At 49.3% G+C, this 23151-nt stretch overlaps 1 protein-coding gene across 1 annotated transcript in view; it reads left to right on the forward strand.

The window, feature by feature from the left end:
* Positions 1–10209, forward strand: part of BLK (BLK proto-oncogene, Src family tyrosine kinase) — a gene marked incomplete at both ends in the record, with an annotated part of 33811 nt that extends 23602 nt beyond the window's left edge. The window contains 7 exons of the mRNA XM_084203541.1: positions 81–230; positions 864–1016; positions 1874–2053; positions 3082–3158; positions 6255–6405; positions 8461–8592; positions 10001–10209. Of these exons, the coding sequence (XP_084059667.1) occupies positions 81–230; positions 864–1016; positions 1874–2053; positions 3082–3158; positions 6255–6405; positions 8461–8592; positions 10001–10209 (1052 nt within the window). The remainder of the gene's footprint in view (positions 1–80; positions 231–863; positions 1017–1873; positions 2054–3081; positions 3159–6254; positions 6406–8460; positions 8593–10000) is intronic.
* Between the last annotated feature and the right edge of the window lie 12942 nt (positions 10210–23151).

Below are 23151 nucleotides of genomic sequence, written 5' to 3' on the forward strand. Positions count from 1 at the left end.
GACAGCCGTGGAAAGAGGAGGCAGCTGGTGCCTGGCTGGGATGCAGTTTGTCCTCACAGCTCCCTCTGCTCCTTCTCCAGATGCCTATTCCCTGTCTGTGAGAGACAACAACTCTGCTCACGGAGACATCATCAAACACTACAGGATCCGCTCCCTGGATGGAGGGGGGTACTACATCTCCCCCAGGATGACTTTCTCCAGTCTGCCAGAGCTCATCCATCATTACAGCCGTGAGTTGTCTGCCTTCCCTCGTGGATTTGTGTCCTGGAAGAGAGTAGGGACAGAGGCAGACAGGCTTGGGAGACAGCACAGCTGCTCCACCCGCTCTCGTGGGGCAGGTGTGATCCTACAACCAGAACTCACGTCCTGGTTTCCATCTTAGGGAATTGCAAGGGTGAGCTTTGCCCCCAGCCCTAAAGTCAGGGATTGTCTCCCATCAGGAAAGGAAAGAGGTGAATGTTGCCAGGATATGCAGGAGGGATGCATGGGAAGCAGGGTTTGGAATAACTGGGCAGGAATATTTGTTCCTCTATGGCTCCCTTTGAGCTTTCCTCTTTGATTGGGACCTTTCTTGATCCCTGTGGCTGAAGCTTTGCATATAATCATAGAATTATAAACATTGAAAAAACCCTCTAAGACTGCTGAATCCACCTATTCCCCCTGAACTGCCAAGGCCACCACTAACCCATGTCCCCAGGTGCCACATCCACACAGCTTTTAAATCCCTGCAGGGCTGGGGGCTCCACCACTTCCCTGTGTGGTTGTGGAGGTTTCCATGGGTGGATTTTTCCTGTCGTGTTGGATGGAAGAGGAGGTTTTGTCTGCCATCCCACTGAACTGTCCTGTGCTTTGTCCTCCTCCAGAGAAAGGGGATGGGCTGTGCCAGCGCCTCACAGCTCCCTGCACATCCCTGGTTCCCCAGAGACCCTGGGCCCAGGACGAGTGGGAGATCCCTCGGGAGGCCCTGAAGCTTGTGAAGAAGCTGGGCAGTGGGCAGTTTGGGGAGGTGTGGATGGGTAAGTGGAATTCCTTCCATTCCAGGAAAAAAAAAATAAAACACAATGAAAGGAGATGGAAAACCCTTTTATTTCCCTAAGGCAAGACTGTTCAGAGAGTGGGGATCCCTAAGGATGAACACAGACTTAGAAGCAGCTGCAGGAGCCCTGGGAAGGACTGGAGAGCTCGTGTTTGCAGAGATCAGGGATTGAGCAAAGGTTTCACAGGGGATGGATGTTGAAGTCATTATTTACTCATTCTTGGGATATGCACTCTTGCTTCCTGGGAATCCTGGGCACAACTGTAGTGATGCCAGTGATCCTAAGTCACACCCACGTGGGTACCTGGGTGACATTTTCCCACTTTTTCTGCCTCCCTGTTCCACTTTTTAGCCCAGATCTCCATCCTTGATGCCCTCCTGCCTCCTGCTAATCTGCAGGAGAGGAAGTGGGGGGAGATCAGCTTCCTTTGCCACTCTCTTTGTGGTTGCTGTTTGCCTTGGGAAATGGAGATTGTGGACAGGACCGGGCTGCGTCCATGTGCTGACTGCTCAGTCCTGCTTTTTTGGATGGAATTTAGATGACAGCCCAGCTGGTGAGAGCCCCCAGGGGTTTCACCCAGAAAGGGTCTGGCTGCACTGTGTGAGGATGGGCTCACTGCAGGGACCACCCCTGATGCATCCTCATGGATTGACAGCTGTGACATGAGTGTCCCTTCTCCCCTCACACCTGCTGGCACTGGGATTTACCACATGTTCCTTTATGAGGGATTCAAGCTGTTCCTGTTGCTTCCTGCTCCATGAGCTCTCCTTATTACACAACCCCACAGAGCCTGCAGAGAGCCTAAAATTCCTCAAAACACCATAATCTCCCTGCAGGCTACTACAAGAACAATGTCAAGGTGGCTGTGAAGACCATGAAGGAGGGCAGCATGGATCCTGATGCCTTCCTGGCAGAGGCAAACCTGATGAAGAAGCTGCAGCACAACAAACTGGTCCGGCTGTACGCCGTGGTCACCAAGCAGCCCATCTACATTGTGACAGAGTACATGGCCAATGGTAAAAACCCTCCTGGAGCTCTCTGCTGGGCTTCTGCACAACCACTTTGGTGATCTGGCCAGTGCTCCCGTGCAGAATGAGGGTGGGCAGGAGGGGTTGTACCAAGTCTGCAAGAGAGTGACCCAAAAGTTTGATTCTAAGACAGAAAGAGGCTTCCTGGGTGATGAAAAAACTATGGTGATGCTCCAATTGAAGAGGGTTTAAAGTTCTCCTCCCCACTGTTCTCACTGGAAGTTTGTTTCAGGTTTTTGCTTCCTTCATGGTGAAATTGTCCTTTCTTTTGCCCCTCTTGTTTATAACTGTTCAAACTATGAATGCCCAGCAGTTTGCAACAGATCTGTGCAAAACAGAGGGGAATTTGGGCTGTTTGGGAGTTTTCCTAATGAAAGATACTCCCGTGGACACCCACTCTGGCTGCTGAGATTTCCCTTAGCATGGAGGCAGATTTGTTGCATATATTCAGAGAAGTACTGGGGAAAACAAATTTACAGATTATTCAGAAGAGTGACAGCAGTCCCTCTCCTCTCCTCTCCTCTCCTCTCCTCTCCTCTCCTCTCCTCTCCTCTCCTCTCCTCTCCTCTCCTCTCCTCTCCTCTCCTCTCCTCTCCTCTCCTCTCCTCTCCTCTCCTCTCCTCTCCTCTCCTCTCCTCTCCTCTCCTCTCCTCTCCTCTCCTCTCCTCTCCTCTCCTCTCCTCTCCTCTCCTCTCCTCTCCTCTCCTCTCCTCTCCTCTCCTCTCCTCTCCTCTCCTCTCCTCTCCTCTCCTCTCCTCTCCTCTCCTCTCCTCTCCTCTCCTCTCCTCTCCTCTCCTCTCCTCTCCTCTCCTCTCCTCTCCTCTCCTCTCCTCTCCTCTCCTCTCCTCTCCTCTCCTCTCCTCTCCTCTCCTCTCCTCTCCTCTCCTCTCCTCTCCTCTCCTCTCCTCTCCTCTCCTCTCCTCTCCTCTCCTCTCCTCTCCTCTCCTCTCCTCTCCTCTCCTCTCCTCTCCTCTCCTCTCCTCTCCTCTCCTCTCCTCTCCTCTCCTCTCCTCCAGGGTGTTTGCTGGATTTCCTGAAGACAGAAGAAGGAAGCCAACTGAATCTCCCCAAACTCATTGATATCTCTGCTCAGGTCAGTGAACAGTGGGTGGGAAAAGGATCCAAGATTTTTTATAACTCAGTGAAATTCCTGCAAGTCTGAAGTCAGTGAGAGCAAAGATTTCCTGGAGAAGAACAGCTCCTCCTGGTGTGTTCTCTTAGGGATTCTCCTCATCCTTCTCTGTCCATGTGCATATCAGTTCTGTTCTTAAGGCAACCCCTGATAGCTTAGTGCAGGGCTAGAGATCTGGAGTTTGGGGGGTTTTGGGGGGTGGTTGGTTTTGTTTTGGTCTGATTTTATTTATTTTGCTTTTCTTCCTTGCTGAGCAGGAAAAAAATGTTTCTTTTTCTTTTTATCAAAAAAGGAGGGAAAGCTCAACAAAGAGACTTCCAATGCAGGAGCAGCAGTCCTGCCCTTCTGAGGATGAGGCATAAAGGATATTCTGATCCTCAGATTTAGGAATATTGCTCTTTAGGAAAATAAACAATTTTATTTTTTAAACATCCCCAGGCTGCAAATCCTCATAGCTGCAGCTGCAGCTTAAATTTTTAGTCCAGAAGGGCCTCTGAACACAAATAAGGCAAAATTAGGGAAACCACATGAAGAATGAGAATGGCTAAATCACTGCACTTTGGTCCCAGACAGCTGTTGACAGAATTTGGCTCATCTAGAGCAGAGTCAGGCTAATTAGGAAATATTGGCAAAAAAAAAAAAAAAAAAAAAAGCCCTGAAGCTTCAGGCTGAATGTGGGATTTATCCATAAAATCACTCAGCTTCTCCTGTCAAAGTGAACTTGAGGAAACAATGTGCAAAGTTTGCTGGTTCCAGCCCTTACATAGAGTTGCTTTTTAATAAATTAACAACTGGAAAACCTTAATATTTGAGGGGATGGCTTATTAGAGTGAAATACTTTAATTCTTGCTTTAACCAGAGTGAAAAGATTTAAATGCTTTAAAGCACCTTCTGTCATTTTTATTTTGAACTTTCCATAGGGGTGCACAGGAACCTCTTTCTGTTCCTTCCCTCTTCACTACTGATAAACTTTCCATATCTGCAGCTTCATCATTGTTGTCTGTGAGATGTTACGGAGACAAATGCATGCTCCCTGTTTAGGGTATTTGACTTAATTACTTCCCTCCTTCCCTCCTGTCCTGAAATCCCCACTTCCCTCCCTCTATCTTTCATTGTTTCATTCCCTCTCTTAAAAATTACAGCCTGTGGTTTGTGTTAAATTCCTGAGGATAAGGAATTAATTAAGTCCTTTAATTAATTAATTAATTAATTCCTTATTCCTGTTAATCTGTATTACAGAGCCTTTGGGGTTAGTGGGAGCATTCCCCAGAATTTGGCAAGATGCATTTCTGTGCAGGACTAGAGCAATCTCTGGGTGACTCAGAGCAAAGATTTTGGTCAATGTTATGGAATCATGGAATGGGTAGGGTTGGAAGGACCTGAGAAATCATCTAATTTCACCCCCCTGCCATGGGCAGGGACACCTTCCTCTATCCCAGGTTGCTCCAAGCCCTGTCCAGCCTGGCCTTGGACACTGCCAGGGGCGGTGGGGCAGCCACAGCTTCTCTGGGCACCCTGCACCACAGAGCAGGACCAGGACAATTGGACACAGACCAAACCCCCACACCCCAATCATGCAAAACCCACAGGAGTCACCCTCAGCACGGGGTAGGAAGGATTTTACCCATCCCTGAGGCATTGGCATCCACTGGAAGAACAACTTTCATCCTTCCCTCCCAGCCCAGCACCACCTCCCCAGGGCAGGGGCTCAGACGTTCCCTGGGTATCTCTGGGAGGAGCAGCAGGAGGAAAGGGCAGTCTACTGAGCAATTTTGCAATCTGCTTATCTGTGGTGTTGGGGTGACATCACAGCTCAGCAGGCACCCAATCCTCTCGAGTGCAATTTTTGATCCAATGACACCCGTGTGAGTTAAAATTAGAACAGTCTGGGCTGATACACTCAATCCTGTGGTCAGTCTTGAGGGTAAATGCTTGAAAACACTCTGGGCGGGAACGGGCTGAGCACCAGCTCCTATCTCATTAACATCAGGACAGGAAATTGCATCAATTCTTCCATTTTCCACTGCAGAAATCAGCCCTTGCACTAGAGGGGTGTTGACACAGGTTAGAACTGCAGCATTGGAAAGTATGTGTGAGTATCCTGTTTGAAACCACATGTGAGTGCAGAGGCTCGTGTGAATCTGCATGGAGTGGAAAATTGCTCTGCCCTCACCTACAGACACTTAAAAGCTTTAATGGGTGCTACCCCATGCTGGCAGGGGCTGCACACATCCACTCACCATCCCAATAAATGCCCAATCCAAATCTGAGACTCAACCTGGCAATCTCTGTCTTCTGTCAATCTCCCTTTTCAACCCCCAGCGCTCATCAATGAAATACTGCTGCTGTCAGTGATAGAGGCTCATCACACACCAAGTGCCTCAATTAGATTTTAGGAATAAATTCTTCCCTGTGAGGGTGGGGAGGACCTGGCACAGGGTGCCCAGAGAAGCTGTGGCTGCCCCTGGATCCTTGGAAGTGTCCAAGGCCAGGTTGGGGTTTGGAGCAACCTGGGATAGTGGAAGGTGTCCTTGTCCATATCAGGAGGTGGGAATGAGAGGTTCTTTAAGGTCCTAAGGTCCTTTCCAAACATTCTATAATTCTGTGATTTGCTAGTTTGATTTTTTGGGGTTTTTTTTTTCCTTTCTTTAATTCACATATTTAACTTGGAGTGTTTATGACTAAAATGCCCACTGGAGAGGAGAGACTTGTGGCAGAAACTGGGAATCCAGTGATGTGGCTTCCTCTCTCGCTGCAGACACGACTCAGGGCAAAACAGAGAGTGGTGCTTCTGTTCTGCTTCACTTGGCTGCTCAGGATGGTAAAGCTGAATATCTGCACCTGTATAGGTGCAATATCTATTTATTTACCTGTCTGCTGATCCACCTGTCCATCCCTCCATCCATCCCTCCATCCATGAGCAACGTCCGCACATCCATGCTCATGGAGAGACAACCGCAACCCTGTAAAAATGCTGTGCTTTGCAAAGGTGGGTGAAAAACACCCAAGATCCCATGGGGAGGTGATGATGAAGGTGGGCTCTTCCTCCCCTCCCAGGTGGCAGAGGGCATGGCTTACATCGAGCGCATGAACTTCATCCACCGGGACCTGAGGGCCGCCAACATCCTCGTCTCGGAGACGCTCTGCTGCAAAATCGCCGACTTCGGTCTGGCCAGACTCATCGAGAACGAGTACCTGGCACAGGAAGGTGGGTGTCTGTGGGATTTTCAGGGTCCCCTGGAAGAAGGGAGGAAAGATGAATCTGACTCCGTGTTCTTAGAAGGCTAATTTATTATTTTATGATACTGTATTATATTAAAGAATGCTATACTGAAACTATACTAAAGAATAGAGGAAAGAAACTTACAGAGGGCTTAACAGGATAATAATGAAAAACCCCTGACTCTCCCCAGAGTCCTGACACAGCTGGGCCATGATTGGTCATTAAGTCAAAATGATCACATGAAACCAATAAAACAATGACCAGTTGGTAAACAATGTCCAAACCACATTGCAAAGCAGCAAAACACAGGAGAAGCAGCTCAAATAATTATTGTTTTTATTTTTCTCTGAGGCTTCTCAGCTTCCCAGGAGAAGAAATCCTGGCAAAGGGATTTTTCAGAGAATATGACAGTGACAGGTGTCCTTCCCAGCACTGCCCTTATTTCCCACCCTCCTGCCCCCAGGAATGCCAGGATACCAGGCTGGCATCAGGCACAGGGCAGCAGAGCCCGTGGCAAGAGGCAGAGAAACAGAAACACCCAAAATCCAAAAGAAACAGAAACCCCCAAAAGTCCTGGGAGAGGCAGCAATGGTTGGGGACTATAAAACCAACTGAAAACTACAGAGGGGAATGGGAAAAAACTCTTTTAGTTCTGTTTGGGGGAGTCCTGCTGCCCCTCCAGTTGTTTGCTGGAGAAATCATTTGGTTTGGAAAAGATTTCTGAGATCATCCCTGTACTGAGCTCTGACTCCGAGGTCAGGCATGAGATCAAATAATTCAGATTGCAAAGGGACTCTACAGAGCATCAGGGAAAGCAGCAGAAGTGACTAAAATAAAACAATTCAGTCAGACATAAGTGGCATTTACCAGAAGATTTTCAAATTTTGGAAATCTGTAGAGTTGAAATGGGATAAAATTCCCCTTAAAATATACTCTGAGGAAAGGAAATGTAATAGTTTTTGTGGGCTTTTTTAATAAGATAATAAACCTTTCTTTCAATTTCCTGAATACTTTTTGGTACAAATTATACCCATTTCAACATGCAAAACTATTTCAGAGCAGTAAAAGATTCCAAATGTAGTTTGGAATCTGCCATGAATGGGAATTTTGACTTTGCTGCAAATTTTAAGGCAGTTTTATCCTTAAGAGAAGTTTTGATGAAATCAGTATAATTCTGCTAATAACAAAGGAGCTGCTTTCCCAGGAGAAAGCAGCTCCCATCAGCGCTTTTCCAGCTAGCTTTGCTCTGGAATAACACCTCTCCTCTATCTGCTTTGAACAATTCTCACTTCATATATTGCATTTCCCAGCCTTGTCTCTTAGAGTGTGATGTGCAACAACTGAGGTGCTTATTTCACACCCTGCAGTTGGATTTCCAGTCCTGTGAGGATGTGTATAAATAAAAATGTGGTTTCCTCTGCAGTGTAACATTATCAGTTCCCACTTATCAAGGTGGTTTTGCTGTTAGTTTATGTTTTTTTGGTTTTTTTTTTTTTTTTAGCTAAACTGAAACTGCAACCTTTTGGTCATTGCTGTCCACGGAGGGTTAAGCAAGAACTTGGTGGACAAAATGAAAAGGGATTTATTTTGGTTTTATAAAACTATGCAGCTTTAAAGACTGGGGGATTTATATTTGCTGTTATATTTATGCTCTTTTGCTAAAACAACCCCCTACTAATAAGTGATTTCACAGAATCACAGAGTACTGGGTTGGAAAGAGACCTCAAGAATCATCTGATCTAACTATTCTTGGCAAAAGCCAAAGAAATTTTATACAGAATAAAATCCTACTGTTGTTGTCCCATAATAAATCTGCCAAATTGGTTCTGAATATTCCATCCAGCTCTGGGATGGAGCAGGTCCAGAGGAGGACGTGCAGAAAACCAAAGGGCTGGAGCCCCTCTCCTAGAAAGAACCACAGAATCATAATCAAGAGCCCAAAGGAACCAGGGCTCAGTTTGGGGGAGTTCTTGTGCCTGTGACAGGTGAGGGAGATGCTTTAACTCCAGGAGTTATTTCCCTTTGTTTCCTTTGGGACAGGTGCCAAATTTCCCATCAAATGGACAGCTCCAGAGGCCATTAACTACGGGGTTTTCACCATCAAATCTGACGTGTGGTCATTTGGGATCCTCCTGACAGAGATCATCACCTTCGGCAGGATCCCTTATCCAGGTACAGGATCCCTTTTCTGGGTACAGGATTATTTGTCCAGGTACAAGATCCCTTATCAGGGTACAGGATCCCTTATCTAAGTAGAGGATCCCTTATCCAGGTACAGGATCCCTTTTCTGGGTACAGGGTTATTTATCCAGATACAGGATCCTTTATGTAGGTATAGGATCCCTTATCCATGTACAGGATTATTTACCCAGAAATAGGATCCCTTATCCAAGTATAGGATTCCTTATCAGGGTACAGGATTATTTATCCAGGTAGATGATCCCTTATCCAGGTATAGGATCCCTTACCAGGGTACAGGATTATTTATCCAGATACAGGATCCCTTATCCGGGTATAGGACCCGTTATCCAAGTGGAGGATCCCTTATCCAGGTATAGGATTCTTTGTCAGGGTACAGAATTCTTCATCCAAGTAGAGGATCCCTTATCCAGATATAGGATCTGTTATCCAGGTATAGGATTCTTTATCCAGGTATAGGATCCCTTATCCAGGTATAGGATTCTTTATCCAGGTATAGGATTCCTTATCAGGTACAGGATCCCGTATCAGGTACAGGATCCCGTATCAGGTACAGGATCCCTCATCCAGGTGCAGGGTGCTGGCAATGCAGGATGAGCGTCCTGGCACTTCCAAGCCCCCAGTGCTGCTCTAGGCTTGGAGGCACTGGCTGAGGTGTGACCAGACACTCTCAGCTGTCTCTTAGAATCACAGAATTGTTCAGTTGCAAAAGGCCTCTAAACTGAATTCACCCAGCACTGCCAAGGCCACCATTCACCCATGTCCCAGGTGCCACAAATACACATCTGGTAAATCCCTCCAGGGAGGGGGACTCCACCACTGCTCTGGGCAGCTGTGCCAGGGCTGGACAACCTTTTCCATGAAGAAATTGTTTTTAATACCCAGTCAAAAAGTCCCTTGGTACAGCCTGAGGCCATTTCCTCTTGTTCTCTGAGAGAAGAGCCTGACCCCCCTGGCTGTCCCCTCCTGTCAGGAGTTGTGCAGAGCCACAAGGTCCCCCCTGAGCCTCCTTTTCTCCAGACTGAGCCCCTTCCCAGCTCCCTCAGCCCCTCCTGGTGCTCCAGCCCCTTCCCCAGCTCTGTTCCCTTTCCTGGACATGCTCCAGCCCCTCAATGTCCCTCCTGTCACAAGAGCTCCTTCAAGCTGGCTTTGCTTCCCTCAGTTATCCCTGTGCAAAGCCAAACTTAGAGAGAGGAATCAGGAGGGGGCAGAGGGTTGGAGGGGAAGCACAGCTCTGAGGAAGGGTTTCCAGAATTCAGGAATTCCAGATTCAGGAACCACCACAGCCCCTCCAGCCCTGCCTGGGTGTGAACTTCGGGGAGCACCGACCTTCCCCACGCCGGGTGCTGAATAACTCCTGCTGCGCTCTGTTTCCCCCCAGGAATGACCAACCCCGAGGTGATCCGCAACCTGGAGCGGGGTTACCGCATGCCCTGCCCGGAGTCGTGTCCCGGGGAGCTTTACAGCATCATCCTCAAGTGCTGGCGCAGCAACCCCGAGGAGCGCCCCACCTTCGAGTACCTGCAGTCGGTGCTCGAGGACTTCTACACCTCCACGGAGAAGCAGTACGAGCCCGAGCCTCAGCAGTGAGCCACCGCCCCGCCAGCTCCTGGGGACAGCGCTGCAGGACAGCCACCACCCGCCGGTGGCTCGGTGCCGGCGTTTCCCTTTCTCCTGTCTGCTTGTGGAGATGGGGAACGAGGAGAGGCAGGAGGGAGGAGGATGCTGCCGGCTCTGTGGCTGGCGCAAAGACTGAAGAGGTGGCTGAGACGTGGCACAGCTCCTCGGAGGGCTGTGCCCACCTGGCAGGCATCACCTCTGGCACGAAGGACAGAAAACTCCTTCGTGACCCACCTGGATAGAGAAAAGCCCCCGGGAAGAGGGGGCCGTGGCCAGGGTGGTGGTGTGGGGGTGAAGAATCACTGCCCCACTCTGCTGGCGATGCTGCACCCGCTCCGTGCCGCGGGCAGGGCTGGCAGCGTGTCCTGTCCGCACCTCCTTGGGCCACACCAGCTCTGGAGCGTTCCTGCCGGGTGATGCCCCCTCTCTGCCTCAAATCAGTAATAAAAAACTGGACACGAGGACATCCCACTTCTTTATTGAGGCGTCAGGGTGTGAGCGAGCCCCTGGAGGAGAAGGGAGAGGCCGGGGGACTCCCCGGGCAGAGCGGGGTGATGCTGGGGTGGTACCCGGGGAGGGAGTGGGGGGATGCCCGAGGAGAGATATTCGCGGTGTGGCCACGAGATGTCCCTCCTTCCCAGCAAATCTGGGCGGCTCTTGGAAAGTAAAAACTCAAGGGGAAAAAAATACTTCAGAAATAAAACCCTTCCTCGCTTGGCTGAGCCTTTGCTGCACAAGCCCCCGGCGCAACAGCACGGCAGGTGCTGCTCTGCACCCAGCCCGAGAGGGTTCAAATGCCATTTCCCTGGTTTCTGGTGAATCTCCAACCCGGGGGAATGCCCAAAAGAGGCTTCAGGCTCGTCTCCAGTCAGGGGTTTCACTGGGCTGAGGAGTGGATGGCAAAGACAAAGGGCACAGATGGCACATGCGAGGGGTGTGAGTACCACAGGAATGAGCTCCAGGCTGGGGCACGAGGGAATGCTCCAGAACCATCTCCCCAGGGTGTTTCATCTGCTGTTCTCTCCTCCATGAAGTAGATTTTGAGTCCAGCTGTAGAGGGTGCATTTCACAGTGGAAAAAGGATGCTATGGGAAAGAAACAGCAGAGATGGAAAGAGAAATCTCCACTAGAACTTAAAATATTCAAATGGGGTTTGTAAGAAAGATAGGGACAGACTTTTTACCTGGATCTGTTGTGATGGAACAAGAGGTGATGCTTTTAAACTAAAATAGGGTAGATTTAGACCACATATAAGGAAGATGGTTTTTTAGAATGAGGGTGGGGAGGGGCTGGCACAGGTTGCCCAGAGCAGCTGTGGCTGCCCCTGGATCCCTGGAAGTGTCCAAGGCCAGGCTGGACAGGGCTTGAATCAGCCTGGGATAGTGGAAGGTGTCCCTGCCCATGGCAGGGGGCTTAGAATGAGATGATCCTTAAGATCCATTCCAACCTAAACCATTCCCTGATTCCATGTCATGTGTGTCACAAACAGCACCCAACCAAGCCCAAGCCATGACACAGAATTACCAGAATTGCCTGTTCATGCCACTGCTGCACAAGGGCCTGGGAGAAAAAGGAGTTGTCCCCCTGAGGGGAAAGGAGGATTTAACAACAATAAATGATCTCCCAGACTGAGAAAGAAGGGAACTGGCTGAGATGACCCAGTCTCAGAAATGTTAGATCTAGTGCAGAAACCCTAAGATGTCTGGGATTTTTCCATAGGGATGATGGATGGAGGTCTATGGGAGACCTGCATCCCTCTAGGACTGCACTGGAGCTGGGTGGGAAACCTTGGGCTGTGGAAAAGATCTCCATCCTCCCAACCTGAACCCTGTGAACTCAAGGCTAGCAAGTCCTAGAAACAATTTAAGATTAATCAGGGTCGGTCCCATTCCCTTGTGGCTCCCAAGGGACAAGTCACATGTGCTATAATTATACAAATCCCTTTTTAAACCACAGGGGGGAAAAAGCCATTTATTCAATAACTTCATTGGAGTTGAAGGAAAAGTCTTTCCCCTTGTTTGAACTCCAGCTTGGTCTCTACCAGATACCAGGAGCTCCATGCAGAACCAGCAAATTCCTGTTAATGAGATGATAGTCAGGAAATAAATACAGATGAAAGCTATTTGACTCCTTGGCTGTTAATATTTTATTGAAGCGAATGCTGTGGATTATTTGTGCTGGAGCAAAGCAGGAAGAAGGGCTGCAGGGTGTCTGCTGAGCACTTGTACATTGCATTATCGCCCAAGGCCAAAGTGTCAAGTGTTGTGGCTCAAATTAGAAAGGAAATGGATATTTTTATGGCCAGTTGCAGCACGTGGCCAAGCCCAGGGTGAACATAACAAGAGGCTGTGGGCTGAGCTTCCTCTGCACCGGACACCACGATCCTTTTTGTTCCTGCTGAACAATCACGTTAAATTTGTTCCCTGGGGCAGGCCTGTCTCCATGAAGCCACTGGAAACTCTTCCCTTGCTTTGGGGAGCAGGCTGGGGCTGTGCCACCAAGCTGAGCCTCTCCAGGGGATGGAGGGAGAGCGTGAGCTCTGTGAGCAGCCATGGTTTTACAAAGCATCCACAGTTTTACAAAACACCCACCAAAACTGCTGCAGGGAAATGGGCCCTGAGCTCCTCCACCACAGCTGGACAGAAAAGGACCTGTTCTCCTGAGCATGGACATCAGAGGGTACAGCCACAATCCCAGGTGAGGAGTGGGGTGCTGCATCTGTGACCTCCAGCCCAGGATGTCTCCAATGCCATCAGAAAACTCTGGAAAAAACCTTTCATCCCCATACCAACCTGGCAGCCTAAGAGGTGTCTCTTCACATGGGTGAGCTCCAGCCAGAGGCTCACAGGGCAGTCTTGCAGCAGGAGAAAGGTGATAAAAGTGATCCAGGCTGTCAAATTCAACCTGCCCAAGAAGAACTTGTTGGGCTGTGCAAAGATATTTCACAAGATATGAGTCAATTCCTGCCACAGACAGGGCATGAACCCCTGAATGGCCCAGACAAGGATTAAAAATGTTATCAAGTGATGTGTATCCTGCATAACATCCAAGATCATCCTTTCATTTCTTCCCTGTGGGCCACTGGAATGTTCTTTCCAATTCTCACATTGAAAGATTCAGTCCTTCATTGTTGGTCTTTGCTTTTCCATGCAGTCTTAGTCCTGTTACTGCATCTCCATCTTCTGTCTGAAATTTCATCTCTGTGGGTAATGTCTGGTCTTGTGCTGAGTTCCTTGTCATTAACACCCTGTTTACAAGTGGTTTGAGGCTTTGGAGAGAAGGTTTTTGCGGTATTTCTCAGTTCTTCACCTTGCAGATGTAGAAATAGCACTGGCTGCAATGTGAATCCTTCCCTGGGCAATGGCTGTGCGCTGTGACACCTTGGCAAAGCGGGGAGTGCATCTGGAAACTCAGAGCCAGGGCCAGCCCGGGAGATTGGCATGGAAAAATCAGCAGGTGCTGAGGGGAGAGAGCAGGGAGAGCAAAGGAAACCCACTGAGAGGGCAGGGCTATGGGGAGCTGCAGCACTGGGGGGCTTTTCTGCTGTCTGTATGAAAGGTGTGAGCTCCAGCTTTTCTCAGAACCTGGGCACTCCCAGCAGTGTGGATTTTCTCATGTCTAATGAAAGATCCAGCACAGCAAACACTCCCTGGAGCCTGGAGCTCTGAGATGGGCTTGGTCAGCTGGGGTAAAGCAAGAGCAAAGCAGCATCAAAGTCATGTCACAGAGCCATGGAACCACAGGATGCTTTGGGAGAGAAGGAACCTGGAAGTTAACCTTGATCCAACCCCCTGCCATGGGCAGGGACACCTTCCACTATCCCTGTCCAACCTGGCCTTGGACAATTCCAGGGATCCAGGGGCAGCCACAACTTCTTCACAGACAAGAATTTCTTCCTAATACCTAATTGAAATCTATCCTCCTTCAGCTTAAAGTCATTGTCCCACCTCCTGAGGAATGGGATTTTATTTCAATGCCATCCCATTCTGGGCTCTTGTTTGGAGCAGGACAGCACTGGCTGCTCACCCACATGCACACTGCCACATTCCAGGAGCTCAGGATCTCTCCCAAGTGGATTAAGGGAGGATCCAAGTGTCTCCACCTGCTCTGTGCAGAGCAGGCTGCCTGGAGCTTTCCTTGCTGGCACAGCAAATCGAGGCTGCCAGGGAAGGGAGGTGGTGAGGAGCCTTCACCTTGCTCTGTTTTACCTCCACCCACACACAGCAGGGTAAATATTCCCTGGCAAACACTGCAGAGCAAACAAGGGCATCAATGTCCTGCCAGGCTGGGCTCTGGGCTCGGAGCTGCTCCACCAAAGGGAACAAGGATCACTTTTTCCAGGAGGGCCCCTTCCCTGGCCAGGCTGCCCAGTAGCCCAGTGCCAAGGGAGAATTCACCGAGCTCTCTTCTCCAAGGAGTCTTGGTTCAGAGCATCTCCAAGGGTGGTGACACTCCAGACTGGCTCTGAAAAGCATCTGTGGCCAACCCTGAGCACCCCTAACCAAGGAGAAGCTGTGTCTGTGTGTCACAGCCAGGCTGTGAGGGTGGCAGAGAGCACAGAGGTGTTCCTGGTGGGAAGCAGAGACAGAACCTGCCACAAATCAGCCCAAGGAGAGTCCTCTCCATCCCCACTGGCTGCTCAGGGCAGCATTCCACCTCTGCCAGCAGCCAGGAAAACCCTCCAGGGATAGCAGGGCCCAAGGGAAGCATTTTCCTTGGTCACTCAGATGCCCCAAAGAGGTTTGTGTTGGGTTGCAGGCAGAGGGCTGGGGCTGTTTCTGGAGGATTGCCCATCCCTCAGGGGGCTGAGCCAGGTGTTACAACACCATCCCTGCCTTGGAAAGTCTCTAAATCACTGATTTCCTTGTTCTGCTCTGCCAGGGCTCATGCTGCACCCTTCCCATGACATTTGGGGTTGCCCACCACTGCAGACAGGCTGTGACCTGCCGTGGGTTCTCCTTTCCTAGGCTGCTTCCACCTCCTTTCTCCAGGGTTTCCTCCTCCCTTAATCTGTCCAAGGTCACTCCCAGCTAAATTTAGCAGTTTATCCAGCGTTGGAGAGAAGGGAAGGCCAGCTGCTCTGGCCTGCTCATGATCCTGGGAGCTGGCAACAGGAGATCCAGCTCTGACTCCCCTTGGAGCTGAGGATGGCCTTGCCATCCTCGTGGTTACAAGGAAAGGATTTGTAGCCAGGATTTGTTCTCTCTCCTTCAATGTGAGCTACAGGTCTCTGCCAGCAAAGCAGGAGGGAAGGAACATCTCCCTGGAGCCACCAATCCCTGCCACCATCCTCAAAATGCCAGATGTCACCCTGATTGTACCAGAGCCAGACATCATTGTCTCTGTGAGAGATTCCCCAGGAATCTCTGCAGGAGATTCCCCTCAGCCTTTCAAGTGTATATTTAACTCATCCTCACCTGAACCTCCTTTCTGACCTTATCTTTCCTCTTTTCTTTCAAGGGTAGGCTGAAGCCACAGGGTGGAGACAGTGGAAAGGCAGCTGTGGCAGGGTGGTGGGAGTTTTCTGTGGTCAGCCCACTGCCCTGGGCTGGGGCTGCTCAGGGCCACGGTCAGAAATGGGAGTTTAAACCACATTGATGTCTGGGAGTGAGGACACTGCTGGAAATGAGGTAACAGCCTGCACAGGGCAGTGGCTGAATTACCATCCCTGGAGGGATGAAAAGATATGTGGATGTGGCACTTGGGGACATGGGTGAGTGGTGGCCTTGGCAGTGCTGGGGATGGTTGGGTTTGATGATCCCAGAGGGCTTTTCCAGCCTAAATGATTCCATAACCACAGGGAGCCTCCAAGCCACAGGGATAAGCCTTGACTGGGGATTGTGCTCTGGCAAGCAGGGGGATCTTCAGCTGCTCTGAACAGGTACATGTGAGAGGCTTTACCCCTGGTTTCTTATCCAGATCAAACCTCCAGAACAGCTGGTCTGTCCCACCCAGGAGGTCAGAAATTAATATCACACCTGGCCTCTCCCATCTGCATCTGACCAACATTCATAAAATAACAGAATCACAGAATGGTTTGGGTTGGAAGACATCCTAAAGATCAGCCAGTTCCAGCCTCCCTGGACAGGGACACCTTCACTAGACTTTGTCATCTTCAAACAAGGATCTCAGGGGCCTTCCTTTGGCCGACAAACACTGCCAGGGCTGCTCTGGCTGGTGCTGACCCTTCAGTACCTTCAACTTTGGCACCTACTCAGTACAGCTGTGCTTGTGAACAAAAAATCACCAGTTCCTTCCCCTGGTCCTGAGGCCAGTTGTCTTCTCTGGCTATGTCCATGCTATTAAACTCTTTCAACCTCCAAAACAGTGTGGACAGATCCAAAATATATTTTGGGAGTGGTTCTTGATGCGTGCTGTCTCCAGTCTGATGCCCAGGGATTGTTTGGATTTTTAATAGTTTCTGGGAGGAGCAGGTTAAGAGTTTAGCAGTGCAGACATTCAGATTCCTGGCTGGGTTGAATTTAATACCCCAGACACAACCAATAAACACAAATTTGCCTGAAATCACCAGCGCTGGTTTTCATCTGGTGGTCAGAGCCACCTCTCTCCATGGGCCAGCACCACAGAGGAACTCAATCAACCCAACTGGTCAGACTGGAAAAAGTCACCTCCGCCATCCATGGGCTGGCCAATGTTTATCCCAGGTGTTTAGATGCTCCTATAGGTTCCCAGCCCTGTCCCTACACGGGCCAGGAGCCCTCTGTATCTCCAGATCTCCTCCCCTTGGGCTGTGCAGCATCTCCCCACAGCTCCCCTGGCACCGTAGGTGGTCCCCCAGCCCCACCGCACGGTCGCTTCCCCCTGATAACTCCAGGGTCTCCAGGGTCACCCCAAGGGCAGCGGGGGGACATGTATCAACCAGCCCCGACACGCTGCACTCCAGGAGTAGCTGTGTTTAGAGCCAGGGACTCTCTGATCTTCAATAACCTGGCAGCAGCTTGTAAACAGTGCGTTTGACGTGATAGCATCCTCCGCCAGCAATTTGCACCCTTCCCCCCCAGCCCCCTGCCCTCTTCTCACTCCCACTTTGGCTCCCAAATTGCTGGGAGAGGCTCAGCCTGTGGCTGAGTGTTGGTGCAGTGGGCTGGGGAGTCAGGGAAGGCTGCAGGGGTGGGAGCACTGGTCTGTGTGTGTGCTCTGCGTGCACAGTTAGGGTGTGTGGTGCTACAGAAGCACCAATGGTGTTTCTAAAATAGTGCCTTGCTTTGTCTCTTATGGAATTGAGCTAAAAAGAGTGGGACAGTGGAACACTGCAAAGCCTTCGGCATAGACCAACAGCATCCCAGCCCCAAGTGCAGCATGAAAATGTAAAGCCATTTGTTGGGAATAAAGCAACACCCAGCAGGCTGGTGATCTAATTTCACCTCCTATTTCATGGAATACTTGAATGGTTTGGGTTGGAAGGGACCCTAAAGATCAACTTGTTCCACTATTCCCAGGTTGCTCCAAGTCCTGTCCAACCTGGCCTTGGACATTTCCAGGGATCCAGAGGCAGCCACAGCTTCTCTGGACAACCTGTGCCAGGGCCTTCCCACCCTCACAGGGAACAATTCCTTCCCAATATCCCATCCATCCCTGCCCTCTGGTAGTGGGAAGCCATTCCCTGTGTCCTGCCCCTCCATGCCTTGCCCCAAGCCCCTCTCCAGCTTCCCACCCTCAGCTCCTTGTACACAAGTAAGGAAGGCCTGAGCCCTGGGGATAGACTGTGTTTTACTCAGAGGGGTTCTCTTGGCCATGTCCCACTTGGATGCAGAAGGAAGGAACATTGGGATAATTCTTTGCAGGGGGAAATGCCCCACCAATGTTCACTCTGAAGCAGGAGGAGGCCAAAAGGATGAAGGGAAAGGGGATCACCCCATTTCTCTGTCTCTCATAGAAACACAGAAAAACCCCTTTGAGGTTCTGTTTCCAAACTCTCCAGCCTGCTTAGTCTGGCACAGGTCTGGCTTGGCCTGGGTAGCACTGACCCAGGTGAGTCCAAGGTGCAGTTTTGGGGTTTTTATGAGCCAGACACCATTCCCAAATTCCCAAAATTCATTGTGAGCCCAGCCATCCTTTTTGAAAGTTGAAGAGAGCTTCATAGGATGGACCCAACCCATGCTGCAGGACCAGAGGGTCCTTCCACCTGGGGAGAAAACAAAACACGAAAGCAGGAGAAACCAAAGAGCTCTAGAGCTCATCTTTCCTCTCCTCTTCCCCCGGGTAAAGCAGCAGGTGAAGGCCACAGGACAGAGCCCAGCTGTGCTGGCTACTTCCAACACAATCTCCCATGAAATCCCTGCTGTCAGCCCCACTCCTCCTCCTCCTCCTCCTCCTCTTGCTTGGAGCAGGACGGCAAAACAACCCTGCCGCATCCCTGCTGGCCGGGGAGCCGCTCAAGGTGACAGTCCCTGCACATCTGTCCCCTGGGCACCCCTGGCCTCCCTGGGGAATGTTCTGTCCCCGGCAGCGGGAGCGTCACGGGGGAGCGCCTGCGTCAGGCTCTGCTGCCACCGAGGCCTTGACTCCTGCTGGGAACAGGAAGGGCTGTGCTGGCAGACCAGTCTGGAATAACGGGGTTTGCTGGGGGAGATGGAACAGGAAAGCTTTATAAATGGGATTGCCTGGCCAAAGGTTTTGAGAACATGGAAAGTATAAGCGAGGTTGAAGTGAAAGCAAGCTTTGAGATACCTTAGTTACTGAACAACTGGAAAACAATGGTATGAGGGTGATTCCCTTTTTGATGGAACAACACCCTCTGCTTGCAGACAGGTCCAAGGGGCAGAGCAGGCCCTACTGGCTTGGCAGAAGGGGTCCAAGGAGGAGTTTTTAGGGTTTAAAATGAAACACCGTATGGTAATGTAATGATTCTTATAGGCTGTACACAAATGCTATAGGATTTGTGTCTTGTACTACATTGGCTAGTGAAAATTAGAATATTCAACACAGAAGAAGATTTATTGTATTGTAACAGGAACTTTGCTCTCTTTACTCTTCCTTGCTCTCTTATCCTCTTTTACTCTCTCTCTCATCCTCTTTACCACACTCCTGCCTTCTCTCTCTTTACCACTCTCTTTACTTCTCTCAGGCCTGCTCTGAGCTGTGGCTGGCAGCTCCAAACAAGGTCCCTGCACCCAGGCCCTTTGCAATAAGCCACAGCTTCCAGGACCTGGCTTCAGAGATCTCTCATCTCCGTCCTTTCCGACCGTCCTACACCCCGTCGCTCCTACAGGGATTGGGGCACGGGATGCTCTGGTCCATGTCCCTGAGCTGATGGCTCCAGGGTGGAGCAGCACCTTGGTGGCAGGACCTTTTATGTGGCAGGACCTTGGTGGTCACCAAGACAAATCTGAGCCTCCCCAAACCCCTCCCTGCCCTGTGCATCCAGCAGAGGAAAGGTCCAAACCCACCTACAAACACCCCACACCTGACAGTCAGCCCTCTGAGGCTCTTCACACACCACCCAGCCCACACTCACCAAGAAAACAACAGAATTTGGGTGAAATGCAAAGTCCAGTCTGCCCAGAAATGCTTCTTCCTGCTTCAATAGAAAGTGCTGGATACCCCCAGCAGTAGGCTGAGCACTTCCCATGGTATATTTTTAGATCCCATTCTTCTCCTCCTCTTCCTCCTCCTCTCAGACATAGGGTTTGTACCCCTGACAAAGCCCTGGTGTGTTACTTAAAGTATTGCTGGTGCAAAATTGGGTTTTCTTTCTATCCATAGAAACATCCACACTGTTTTCATGTGGATTATAAATCCACCATGACTTTGACCAGGATTTTCCCTGGTCCACAGGCCCAATAACCTGTTAGTGTTATTAGTCAAAGCTCTGGAATTCCCAGAGATGAGATGCAGAACTGCACTGGAGCCTTTCCTCCTTTAATCTTTTCTCTGAGGTGCAACATCTGCAAGGCCCAGAGTGCCCAGCAAGATGGAATCAATTCCTCCTCCTCCTTACTTGAACAGGAGCGTTGGAGCTAATGGAAACTCAGCCATCCCTTTGCCCCATGTCCCTGAGAAGAAAACTCAGCACCAGGAAGTGCCACAAGATCTCAAAAATAAGGTAATGCCATTTTGGTATTTACTTTTTTTTCTTCTATATATTCTCTGTATTCTTTACACATCTATTTTTTATGTGGCAGGACCTTGGTGGTCACCAAGACAAATCTGAGCCTCCCAAAACCCCTCCCTGCTCCGTGCATCCATCCAGAGGAAAGGTCCAAACCCTCTAAGGCTCTTCACACGACACCCAGCCCACACTCAGCAAGAAAACAACAGAATTTGGGTGAAATGCAAAATCCAGTTTGCCCAGAAATGTTTCTTCCTGTTCCTTCTCCTCCTCCTGTTGTTTCAGGAGACGTCTCCATGTCTGTCTGGTTTTTAGCTGCCTTTTTTCAGCACAAGCCAAGAGCAAGAGAGGTTGGCTGCCACTCATCTGCTGCTGCTGAGATTTGGGTAGGCAAGAAACTGTTTGGCACCAGGGCTGACATGAACAGCTCAGGCTATTTAAAAAGGGTGATTTAATCAGCAGAGGTATTTCTGCCCAGGTCCCTGCACAGTACATTTGGCATTTTGCTGGAATGAGACCAAGGTGTTTTATCAGGAGCAGTGAGGAAGGGAAGGAAAGGGCAAAGCAGATGTGGGTGCAGATGAAGAAAAAAAGAGAAGCTTCTAAGGCTCTTCCATAAAGAAAAGCAAGGAAGGGAAAACAGAGTTAAAAATAATATCATGGCATGTTCTGGGCAGAGATACCAGCATCCTAGGAAAAATATACGCCTTTATTTTTTGCCAAGAGGGAAATAAAAGGGAGGATGAGGGAGGATGCTGAGGCTGTTCTTTGATTTGAAAACGAAACAAGGCCAAAGAGTAGAGACAGTCACTGGCATTTGTCAACAGAATCTGCATTTTACTGCTAAATCTAAAGCAAACTGGGCTTGAAACATGCCAAGTGCAGGAATTTGCTCAGAGGAAGAAAGGTCAGACCCAATCCTGTGCCACTAAATGTTGTCTTCACAGTCCTGTAGGAAATCTGTGCAAATCCTTGGAATGGAATTAGCGTGAATTCTGCTTTTTGGTTTCAGTGGTTGTTGGTTCAGTCCCTCCTGCTGTCAAGAGCAGCCATCATCATCTAAGCAGGAAGGGCCAAAGTCATCCAAGAATTAAGTAGTGACTCTCCATCATTTGAGAGGGAGTTAGGTACGTGCATTCCTTCAAGGAGCTAACCATAAAGGCTTGTCTGGAAAGACTTTTGCACCATTTTAACTTTATCTCCTCAAGACAGCTCTGGGTTTTGTCTCAGCTGGCTGAAATTTTTCATGACCATCATTAATTCACTCAAAAATGCAGGTTTTGGCAGATCAAGTCTCTTTGCAAGTTCAGGCCAAATTTGGCAAGTTCAGCCAAAAAAAAAAAAAATCCAAAACCAAAAATGGAGAAAACTTTGATGCATTTTGCCCTGAGTTTTAAAATGATTGAACAATGCCAATTATCTCAATGATTTTCACGGATTCCCATTTCCTTCCCAGTGCAACCATAGGAGGAAGCATTGCAGCCAGGACAGCTAAAACTCTAGGTCTGTATCCCACTGCCATGTAGACAACAGGGAACATCAGAGCATTTCTCTCTCTGGTTGGCATCTTTTCCACAAGCAGCTCTTTGGAAGAGGGGTCCCAGTTTCTGGTGCCTTCCCAGGCTGAACTTGCTCATTATGGGTTTCTAAATGAGGAGTAAGTACAGGCATGGACTGAATAGCAGAGCTTGGAGAAGCTGAAAATCTCTGAAAATCTGGGAGAAATGAGCAAAACAGGCGTGCAAGGTAATTTCTGGTTTGGCCCAGAATGAGAAATAAAGGATGTGGTTGGACCACAACTAAAGACAACCTTTGAAAATCTCTTCAGGAGAAGTTGTAACAAATATTTCTTTCCCCGGTGAATTGGATCACTCAGCTCAGTTCACTGATACAACATTGGCTCCCACTGTAAAATCCCAAGGTGGGAAGTGCTGAGCCACTGGGGTCTGCACAAACTACTGGTTGTCTTTTAAGAAAACCTGCACACCTTGAGGTCCTAAATAGCTGCAGAAATTAGGAAATTAGGAAATTAGGAAATTAGGACATTAGGAAATTAGGAAAGGTTGTCCCATAGGGATTCTTCATTCATTTCAGCCTACAAAAATAGGTGTGTGGACAGCCCCATATCAGCTCTTTGGTCCATAAATGTTGATTCTGGTCCATTCTCAAGCATCCTTTGCTGCAGAGACACAAAATCTGCCTCCCCAACTCATGGATCTACATGAATTTTCAGAGTGCTTCTCCAAAGGATGATCAGAAAACAGGCTGGTCACATGAATGGGCTTTGTTGGACAGCACAAATATCACTCCCAGATAAATGGGACCATAGCACTCAGCACTCGGCATCAGAGCCAAAGGATCCCAAGAAATTATCAAAGATGTTTTTAGGTATCTGAATTCATTGTAGTCCCCTGGCTCCACAGTCAGTGGAGCTTGGAGGGTTGGATGGAGGTGTCTAACATGAGCTGAATCCTTCCAGGGTCTGCTGAGGGTCTGGGTGACACCTCCAGTGACCATCACAGGACATATTTGACAGCCAGAAAGGAGCTGAAAAATCACTGCGCTGAGATATTTTCCATGCAAAAACAATAAATTATTAAATCTTATCCTTTGCCTGGAGTCTGATCTGGAGGAGGTGTTGAGATGTGTAGGAGCCTTGAGATTTGAGAGAATCTTTGCAGCACTGGGTTTCACTTGGAGGAAATGGAAAATCTTGGTGGAAGTCTCTGTGCTCATTATACGGTTGTGGTATAGAACAACTTGTGACAACACAGTGACAAAAATCCCTGCTGAAATCTTCACCTCTTGGTCCCTCTATCCTGGCAAACTCCATTTCTAAT

Source organism: Fringilla coelebs (assembly GCF_963513975.1).
Source record: "Fringilla coelebs genome assembly, chromosome: 3".
Taxonomy (NCBI): domain Eukaryota; kingdom Metazoa; phylum Chordata; class Aves; order Passeriformes; family Fringillidae; genus Fringilla; species Fringilla coelebs.